This window comes from Falco punctatus, assembly GCF_963210335.1.
Source record: "Falco punctatus genome assembly, chromosome: 1".
NCBI classification, from domain to species: Eukaryota; Metazoa; Chordata; class Aves; order Falconiformes; family Falconidae; genus Falco; species Falco punctatus.
In genome coordinates this window covers 11,723,650-11,734,621 of record NC_137580.1, presented here as the reverse complement: position 1 = coordinate 11,734,621, position 10,972 = coordinate 11,723,650, and the positions used below count along the sequence as shown (strand labels likewise).

Below are 10,972 nucleotides of genomic sequence, written 5' to 3'. Positions count from 1 at the left end.
GCACAGCAAGCTAGTCTTTTTCCGCTCCTCTGACATTTACTACAGCTTTTATTTGTTCTGTGTATTAACTGCTCTGTCCTCCTGCTATGGGGTTATGACGTTCTCTTCAACAACCCCTTTTCCTTACATTTGCTGTTCGTGACACTGGCATCCACAGAAGGCCAAATATATCTAGATTTACGCCTGCAACGTGCCCTGAGACAACTGGTCTTTACCAAAATTAAATGTAATATATTTGATCTCTTTGCGCATAAGAATGCCTTTCAACGAATGCCTAGACTCCTTCAGATACTCATTTTTTTAAGGGCACTTTCAACTTCCATATAGAAGTTCAGCAGAACTCCCGAGTCTTTCTTCATGCTGACACCAAGAATACCTAAATTGAACCTTCTGAGTTTTTATCACAATGCTGCGTCTATCATCTTTACATGCTGCTGAGTCAGCAGGACTACAAGAAGCATTGATCAAGGTAACACCTCTAAAACAACCAAGCATTTTTCGTTACATTTTAATCTTTCCCCAGTCCAAGTCCCAGAATCCCGCTCTCAGGCAAAAAGCAGCTATGAGGCAAAAAGAATGCTGTTCAAAGCAATTTAATTTTTTTGTTCTCTAAATCTATTGATAAATTATTTTAAGCCCTTTTGAGAATGCTTAAACAATAACAAACAAAAAAGAACCCAAAGAAGAAAACAGTTTACGAAAACTGCTAAATATGTATTTAGGATATAAAAGACACGAGTGTCTCCCGTAACCAGATCAGCTAGAGAAAGGAGCTGAATCTTTTAACATCCTAAGCAAGGTCATAAATCAAGGCAAATTGTCTTCATTTGTCTCTCTTTTTCACCCCCTCTGTTTTGTCCAAAAATTCTATTGTGAACTTCAAATCCTTCACAATTATAAGTTCTGTTGGACCCACTGTATTTCCAAAGGGATGTGTTTCGTAAAATGCTGATTTTGGCCCACGAAAGAATAATTCTACTAGAAAGTTCACCTACTTTACTTGCAATAGGTCTAAAAAAAGTATCTCTTAAGCCCCCAGACATAAAGAGCACAATAAAGAAATAAAGTGCCAGGGGAACAGAGAGAAACTAACATCCTAAGGTTTGCACGGCCTGCCAAGGAATCTCTCTTAATACTTAATTAAATGCGCCAGACACTCACAGTAATGGCAAAGGAACTGCTTTGACTGGGATACAGAAAGAGTTTAGAAAAAGACTAGAAAAAAGAAAGGACATTTTATTCCTTCTCTGCTTTGTCAGATAAGGTTCTGCCAGTGGATAGTCATAGCAGGAAAAAAAAAGTGTTTATTATTCTTTGTAAGAAACATAGATGCTAACAAAAATTACTTTTTAAACAAAATTTAGTTTTTTAATTATAAATTTTTAAACAAAATTTATCAAAAATTGAATACTTTGAATCGCCAGTCAGAACTAACAGCCTTCCCAAATGAAAGCGGGGGAGTGGGGAAGGGGGCACAGTGCCAGTGGCCCAGTGAGATCATTCCACGACCACCAGAATAGAGGAGAGTTTCAAAATTCGATAAGCTTTTTGCTAAACTACGTACCAAGGCCAAAACGTACACACGCACTTTTTGTTAAAGCAAAGATAATGCACACAGCCTGCAGAACAATGAATATAGGAAGTCTTCACAGAGTTCGAGCCACTCCTAACTCTATCGTTTTCCTGTGAACAGTCGCCTGTGTAGCAGCTAGAGCTTGGCCAGACTGCAATCCTTTTTTTGGGGAGGACTGTAGCATCTTTTGCCGTGTGAACCCTCCTGCGTTTATTAAGCTTTCCTGTTCCCTGTGGCGATAACATGGTTTCTGCTGCTAGCTAGCTCTCTTCATATTACAACAAAATTACAATAAATGTGTGAAAAGGACATTAAACGTTGCAGTCCAGATGAACCCAGTTACCGCTTTCTCTCATGAGAACCCAACCTCCTTATCATGAGGCACAGCAATCGTTTCGGCTTCCTCTTACCTCCACAGAGCTTCCACAGATATACCAGAAGTTGTTTACAATTTATAAAACGTGTTACCTGAAGATTTCTGTTCATGAGGGATTCATCCAGGGTCATCGCCAGCTCCACTGCCCTTTTCTGACTGGAAGGATCTAAATAGTACATCATTTTGGCAGCTAGAGGAGGAAAAATATGTTTCATCACCCAGTGGATGACCAAAAACATCTTGTATACAAACATAAAATGGAGACAATATGACTAAGAAGGGACACTGGACTCTACAGTAGTAGTTCAACAGGGAACCACCTGGAGCACTGAAGCTTGACACCACAGCAAGCAGAAGGGTAGCTTTAAGTCTACGGTTCAATGCTAGACAAAGCATTAAAACAGATCGGCGCTGTCTTTACTGCAGAGTCGGAGCCTTTTGCAGCATGCCATGGAATCCCAGGCAGCGACGGTAACAAATCAGACCTGCTGCAACACACCGCAACTCCCTCCAGCACCACTGCTCCCGTGTTCCTCACACGGAAACTGGGGCACAGAAGAGGTGTGCACACAGAGCTCTTGTTATAACACCGTGCTCAGGACACAACCAGGACACAGTTCCAAGTCCCAGGACACAGTTTAATTGAAGGGACTTGATGCCAGAAAAGATGCAAGAGTAAACTCACTGCTTTTTGTGACCAGGTCTGAGCCCAGACTGAGCCACAACGGTAACGCTGCTCCCTGGGCGATTTACATCCCGTTTCCTATGTGGTGTACACACCGTAGTATGTGACCACTGTGGGCAGGCAGCCCTTCGTAACAGGTGACCAGCACCACCCAAGCTCCCCTTCCTGGTTAGGCACACCACTAGCGCCGGGTGCCACCTGGGCCTGCCGAGCTCTCAGCGCCTTTCTCTGGACAGCCAGCCTCTTCCAATACACTTCTCAAAATCCAAACCCCAACAACTTCGCAACTCAGAAATACTATTTCACATACCAACTATTTCACAAATGCATTAAATAGTTGCAGCCTTATGATATATTCCGCATGCATCAGAAATCAGAACAGGACAGAGAAGTCCAAAAATTGGTATTTTAGCAGCATATAGAAAAAATTAAGAGAAAACCACAGACAACCTGGTGGTCATGCTATTGCAAAAATGCAAGCTTGAAAAGAAAGCATTCCTCATGGAAAGAGTGATTTTTAACATCACTGGTGCTGATAATGAGATACCGCTGCTAAAGAAGCACAGAAAATGCAGAAGCAGGGCAGAAAAAGGATCAAGGCAGAATACCTGATAACCTATGTGGTAATGAGTCATAGTTCTTTTTAAGGAAAGCTTCATTGAAGTTCTTTGGATTAGTTGCTCCAAAAAGCCGATTCATTTCTTGGTTTAACACTGTTCTAACCGCATCAGGCAGATCCTTACTTTCAGATACTGTGAATCGGGGTGGGGTGGTGGGGTGGAAAAGTTAACTGAGGTAAGCACAGGTAATCACAATAAAATCTACTTAATGCATTTATTTTACTACCTGTCACCTTACATTATTATTATAAATGAAAAAAATAATCTCAAAGATGCATGAAATTCAAAAGGGTAAATAAATGGATCTGGTTGGAAAAAGCTTAACTGTGACAGTTTTCTGATACTTAAAAAAGCCAAAGCCTTTGTTACACCAGTACTTTCTCCCTTACAGACTAAAATCCATTAGGAGTTTAGATTGAGGTCATACAAGTCTGTTCTTAAATGTATCTAGTCTGCAGCCACCAACAGGAAGGGTGACCTTTGGGGCAAAGGAAGGGAGAGAACCCTTCCAAACTTCTAACACAAAGGACAAAATCCAAAGCCTTTTTCTCGCACACTGACACAGGCTGCCAGCAGAAAAGTCAGATTTGTCACTGCAGTTTCCATTTCCTCACTCACTCTTTCACGACTTCACCGTACTACTCACAGGCTTTTCAAGACTTAACTGCACAAGTTGGAGTAACTACTAAATCCAACTGCAGTCAGAATCAACATGATTTAATTTTAGCATGAATCAGTTGTTTTAAAAGCTATCTAGTATGTGTCTCAAATATCTTGAATTAACTGTGCTAACAGTCCATAAACTAAAAATCAGTGACTATGAGGGTTAGGCATCATATGGAAGCGTGTACAGACGAAGTTGTACTGAGCAGATACATACCACTGCTGAAGAGGTGAATCATACACTCATGAAGCCAAGGATGACTAGAATCAATAGCAAAGGCTCTCTTCACAGACTGAAGCATCAGAAGGAACTTCTCTGGAAAAGAAAGCGTTGCCAAATGTTCAAAAACCTGTGGCTGGAACTCGCTGCATTATCATCCAGTATTCAGTGCTTGAAATTAGAATGATTCGAAGAAATTAAAGCTGAGCGTACCGCTACAGCCATTTTTTCTAACATGCGTTTATTTAACCATTGAATTAAGCCTGTTAAACTAGTATGTAAATTTGAACATAATAAGTTCTTAAAGCATAATATTTACCCGATAGAAGAATTCAAAAGTCAAGTGTTTCAAAAGACCAGTTCTCATTAGCAACTGTACACCACTTCTTTACAGTGTGTAGTTCTGCAAACTATAGATACAAAGAAATAACTAGGGCAAATGCAAGTTGGGAAAATTAACTACAGTCTCATTGCTTATAGATTTAAACACAGCAAAAAAAAGTGGATAATCACCAAATGTTCAAACTTTGGTTTTTCACAGACTGCTCATGGCTGGGGTATCAGTCCAACGCAAAGTTGTGTGTCTCAACAGGGACTGACTCCTCATATCTCATTAATAATTTTTGCTTAAATTCAAATTTACGTCTTTATGTAATGCAAATTGCTTTCTTTCATTAGTTTTCTCACCTACCTTTTCGAAAATAAATCTCAAAGGCAAAAAGATGCGTCTCTATTTTATTTTTCACTAAATTCTTCAGGGGTGTTAAAAATTTAATGGCTTCTTCCAAAGGTGCTTCAACCTACAGATTCAAGGAAGTGACACAGAACTAAGTCAAAGTTTAAACACAGTAATTCACAACAGAATTAGCTATTTCTGAGTCACAGCAGTAACTCTCATAAGGCAAATGCATAAGATTACCTCTTCTGTTACAAATTTTGCATTTTTCGCTCAACATTAGTGTCTAAACGCAGACTGTTAAGTCTAAAAAAATTGCTTTGTGGTTACAAATCACATGTTCCTATAGTGATACAAGTCTTCACTGCTGACGTATGATAGAAGGCAAACAAAGCTGCAGCTGAACCTGCACTGTTATGGGCAGTGCAGCCCCCCACGCCAATCTACACACATGGGCCCGAGATGCTGGTGAACGACTGCTTTATGGCCACAACAGTCTGTTCATGTGAGCTTCAGACAGGTTCCTGAAAGCTGCCCGGTCACGGTGACATTCCCAGCCAAGATACTAACAGCAAGCTTGAAGGAACCAGATACTGATCATGGTCTTCTGGTCTTGGCTAGCGTAATCCAGTAAATGGCCAGCTTTAACACAAATTAAGTTTGTGCAACGATTCTTTACAGACAGATCACTGGCATCTAGAGGTTAGGGATAATTTGAGCAAGAACTCTCTGTTGTCCCTCATATTTACATTTTATGAATATAAGCCACTCTCCAAGAATCAGATACAAAATTTAATTGTTGTCTGTCAATAACAATTTAGCAATGTTGAAGCAATACACTTCACTGCAAATAACGGAGTTGAAGACAATGATGGACAGCTTATGAGGTTCCTGCTAAGCATATACTACAGCAGTTTTCATTATAAAATCACGTAATTTATACGTGCTCTTATGAGTTTGCATACATCAGTCATAGCTGAACACTTAAAACTATTCGGGACGTAAAATAAAACAGATTTCAAGGCTATGCCTTTAATGCTGAAGCTACATACCCAAAGTAGTCTAGGGGCAACCGTTTCAGGAAAACTGTTTGCAAGTGACCACGTCAGAAACGGTCTTCTGGCACTTGCAACCAACCGAATTTGGAAGTGTCTGTATCACGATTCTGGTATTACATGTAATATAACTAGGGGAGATTTACCAAAGGAATGCATTATACAGCTGCGACTATTCCCTATAATCTTGGGGGCTGCCTAGATTTTCCTGGGATATCCCATGACATCTCTCTCTCCTCTAGAACTCCATTTCAATACATGCCATAGTGACCATTTCAATCTTAACTAGCCCTGCAATTAGAATGCTCCTTCTTGCAACCAGTGAGCTAAACAATGGGAACACCAACAATATTCTTAAATGACTAGTCAAGTTTCTTTTTTTTTTTTTTTAAGTCGCTTGCTTCCAGGCTACAGAGTGAAGTTTACCATTTCAATTTTCCAGTATCACCCCAAGAGCCAATAACAGCCTTTATGCTTTGTAATGTGAAAATACCAAATACTGTATCTAGGATACTATACTGCTATTACCATAAACTAATTTTTCCAGTCTGTATCTATTTTGTAAACTACCTTTCCTCACATTTTCCAAGAGTTTTCCTGCTCCTTACAGGTAACAACTTTTAGTGCAAGAACAGTCCTCTGGGTCATGTCCCCTTTATATAACTCTACAGTTCTTAACCCAGATCTCAAAGTCCACCTCTGTCTACTCTACCACTATTTCCAAACAGCTTCTTTATCCTTTTTTTCCCCGCCCCCATTCAAAACAAATGCAAACAAATGCTGTCAAAGCATTCAGTATTTTCTGTGTCTCCTCTTTCGCAGGTTGTCTATGCTCAATAAATTAAAAAATAGTATGGGACAAAGAGTGAATGATAATCACCTTACATACAGAATAGAAAGACTTCCATCCGATCAACTAGAAACAGGGTATAATCAACAAGTTAGTGCAACACACACATGAAGATAATTCCACCTGTAGCAAATGTCTACGACTTCAGTCGCTGCCTTTGAGAACTAGGCACAAAAACTGTGATTTCATCACATTACTGACAGTATATCCAACAAACTACTCCTAGAAAAGAATTCTTTTTAAAATGCCACCTGTGAAGAGAAGCCATACAAGAGATAAACAAGTTATCTGAATGGCTTTCAAATTGTATGTGTGCTCACTGTAACTTTTCTAGAAATTTCTATGAATTTTTTATTACATTAGTAAGCACCTTTGCCAACTTCTCAGGGATAAGTTCTTCTTTCGGTCCTCCGATTTCTTCATCATCATCATCTTTCTTCTTTTTCTGATTCCTCTGTTGCTTCTCTTTCTCAGCATTCTTCTTCTCCTCCTCCAGCTGGGCTTTCTTTTGCGCTCTTCTCTGCTTATTTCGTAGCTTCTTTAGCTCCTTGTCAGACATATTTGCTGTACACATGCAAAGGGTGAAACCAGACAATGTTGACATCTAATACAAACATTCTCAATCAGTTGTCAGACTCCATCATCATCTTTACACCATAAATACTAACTAGTGATGCTGCTATTACATTTGTAAAAGCTTATGTACTACCGACAGAGGATTTTACAGTCTATGCCGCTGCTTCACAATTCACAAATCCCTTTGTGAAATCACGGCGATAGGAATTCAACAGAAGCGTAACATGCTGAAAGGCAGAACAAAGTAACTACTGCATGACTCCATAAATCCAGTGCCAGGAGTAAGAGTGCACACCAATACACACTGATTTATTCCTCAGGCATTACACAACATGAATTATATTTAACGTAGTAATTAAATGGTCTAACAAAAATAAGGTGGAATAGTTGCACCTTGGCACAGGCAGTTCCAGCTTTGTTTTTATTGCCCTACAGACATCTTACTTTTGACTCATATTCAGATCCTCTCCTCCCCTCCAAATAAAGCACGGAGAAATAATTTCAAACACATTGGAAAGCAGCTACCAGGAATTCTTTTTCACTTCTGCTTGTCTTAATTTGAACCTGAAGCCACACAAATGAACCGAGATGAGAAATACTAAAACCTGACAAATTCCTCTTGAAGGATTCAACAGCCCTTATCTCATAACATCTGAGGTGCTCCAAGCCATAATCACGTAAGTTGTTCTCAAATCAGAGATGAGAAAGAAAAAAAAGAAATTGATGGATTTGAACATTATTTTTTACATCAGAAGCAAGAGATTATAAAATTCAAGTTGCCATCTAGACAACTTTTTTGCATACTAATAAAATGTTTACGAAGAGCTACCAAACACACCTGCTTCAATCTGTTATTTCATGGACCAGCAACCATGAGAATTCCGTGTTTTCCCATCCATTTTATAACACAAACGTGTTTTACAATTGTGACTACAAAAAACGTAATTGTTTTATCATAACCAAAATTAAAATGGGCATTATTTTAACTTTCAGTAAAACATCTACTTTTATATGGAGGCCAAGTTACAGTTCATCTACTTCAACTTGTGACAAAACTTATTTTTGGCTACTACAACCGACAACTATAAGAAAGGTGGATTTCCATAAAATATCCAGTAATTAGTGAAACTACATATTTAATGAATCCTGAGGATTGAATACCTGTATCAGCCTCGTGTTCCTTATTTTCATCTGTTAAGGGATTATCGTGAAGCTTCAAATATATCTCTATGGCAATTCGTGCTGCTTTGAAGTAGAACGGATGTTGTCGAAGTACATCTTCTAGTTTTAACAAGTCCACATAAGACCTAAGGGTAATCTTCCTCATACAGTAAGTGTGAAAGTCAAACTGGTCATCCGTGATTTCTACAAAATGCTAACACAATAGAACATAACATTATTTAGCAAGTATTAACAAATCAGATACTAACCTTGGCTTTTCTAATACACACACTCCCCAAAGGAATAATTTAGTAAAAGCCCGCTGTTTGACAAATATACGAGTTAACAAAACTCTCCAAAAATAAAGTCATGGTGAAAAGGACAGAAGGCAACATAGGTCAGAACCAAAATTCACCCGTTTCACAATCTCTTAACAGTAACTACCCTCTGACAATTTGCAGTTTAAGGGGCAAAGGTTCTACATTCATATTTAAAAAGTACTAGAAGAATTTTTCTTCTATGAACTGCTCTGGTTTTTTTCAGTCAAGAGTAGAATTTTTACTTCCATTAAATACCGTGGCAGGGAATTCCACACAAGGTGTGAGAAAGTACTTTCTTTTGTTCAAGATCTGCTTTCCCCACTGCGACCTCATTGTCCCCTTGTTTTTGTTTGAGAAGCAGTGAGGGTCATCCCCCTCTTCAACTTACTTCTCCATGTGCTTATGATCTCATATACCTTCATCCTAAACTCAGCTGTTGCTTGTCAAAGCTGAGGATAAAATAGTAAGCGTGACAAGCCAGCTGCAATCTCTTCATGTCAGAAGGTACTCCACAGCACATACTTTACTAGTATTTTTAAGGAGGTGTGATATTCAGACGTAAACAGTACAACGGATTTATATAACGGAAGAAAAGTTTCCCTTAATTCCCAACACTGTCCTTTTGACTGCTGCTCCACACCAACACAGAAGTTTTTGCAGCACTGTCTGTAGCAGTTCCAGGATTTCTGAGCAGCAATAATTCATGTAAGACCTTTTACTACTTATGCATAGGCATTCTTCTTGTCCCTCCTCCACCAAGTACACTGCTGAACGTGATGTCTCATGTGCCATTTTATTATTTAGTACTGAGACTGCAGGTGTTGTCCTTACACTACTCCCTTTCTGTGATCATTTGTTGATACATCAAACAATGGAGACCCCAGAGACACGCCTTAGTAAGCTCCATGATAAATTATTTTTCTTGTATGGGTTGATTATTTGCTCCTACTCTTGTTTTCCCAGCCATGAACCAGCTATTAAATCCACGAGATCAACTTCCCTTCCTTTTCTGAGACAGTTCAGATACTTTATGGTGTGAAGGACGACTTCAAAAGTGTTTCTGCAATCCAGAATACATTTTATCAACTAGACTGCCTTAAGCATAACCGGTACCTCTAAGAGATTGAAGAGGCACTGCTTTTTCTTTCAAAAGCTTTGTTGATGGCTTCCAAATGCAACGTATTTGTCTATCTTACTTCTGATCTCTACCACACCTTCAATCAATTCATCTAATAAATAAATTAAACACAGCGACTTAATTCCTTTGGAATGTTTTTTCAGGGTGACCTAAAATCAGCTCTTCATTTGCTGACCTCTTCTGGTACACGAGACAATTTACAAGACTAACAGTTTCTTACACAAATTCTTTCAAAAGGATTTACACAAATATATTTAAAGGATTTGTGTGAACAGAATATGGTCTTGGTGAATCACTTTGTTGGTATGTTCTAATCTAAGAATATTCCACAGACTAGTCCCTTCTGCAGAAAAGCACGTGTTGAAATCTCCTTAAGCCTCTCTGTTGCAAAGAGGCGTAGCTTCCTACTATATTCTCCTCTCTGAACATGTGATTTACACCCTCAGCTGTCTGGTCTTTTTTTCTAGATGCTAATGTGCTTAAAAAAACGAGTCCAAGACTGATTTTTATTCCAGAAGTTGTGCATCCCAATTTTTTTACTAGCCTTACTACAGATCTGCAGTTAATGTGCAAGTATCCTCCCCTTTTTCAATACAATTTCTATTTCAAGAAGGCTTTATATTTCTATAGCTTCTTTAAAAAAAATAATATTAAGCTACAGTTTAAAGGAGAAGATATCCAATATTTTTGATAGATTTTTACATTTATTCTCTCCCTCTAAAATACAGTGGCTTAACAATAACAAAGGCAATATCTTCCCTTTACTTTAAGGCTGGGTTTTTCAGCTCAGCCATGTTCATTCTGGACTTACAGTACACATACTCTTGGTTTGTACCCAAATACCTATTTTCACACACCCTGCCAAAAATAAGATTATTTCTGAGTTTTCTGTTCTTTCCTGGATCTTCAAATGACTTTACAGAATCTCATTATAATAGATAGTTTACATTGCCATTTTGAGGAGGAAATGTAATTTAATCAACTCGCCAGTAGCCAACATGAAACAAAATCTCTCCTGAAGCTAAATGACACATACCTCGTACTGCTCAGAAAGGAAAC

General features: G+C 38.7%; 1 protein-coding gene across 1 annotated transcript in view; it reads right to left on the bottom strand.

Annotated features, from left to right (window-relative positions):
• Positions 1–10,972, bottom strand: part of NAA15 (N-alpha-acetyltransferase 15, NatA auxiliary subunit) — a 46,713-nt gene that overhangs the window by 6,288 nt on the left and 29,453 nt on the right. The window contains exons 14-19 of the mRNA XM_080402777.1: positions 8,456–8,669; positions 7,089–7,282; positions 4,829–4,937; positions 4,135–4,233; positions 3,243–3,386; positions 2,042–2,139 (exon numbers count right to left, since the gene is read on the bottom strand). Of these exons, the coding sequence (XP_080258903.1) occupies positions 2,042–2,139; positions 3,243–3,386; positions 4,135–4,233; positions 4,829–4,937; positions 7,089–7,282; positions 8,456–8,669 (858 nt within the window). The remainder of the gene's footprint in view (positions 1–2,041; positions 2,140–3,242; positions 3,387–4,134; positions 4,234–4,828; positions 4,938–7,088; positions 7,283–8,455; positions 8,670–10,972) is intronic.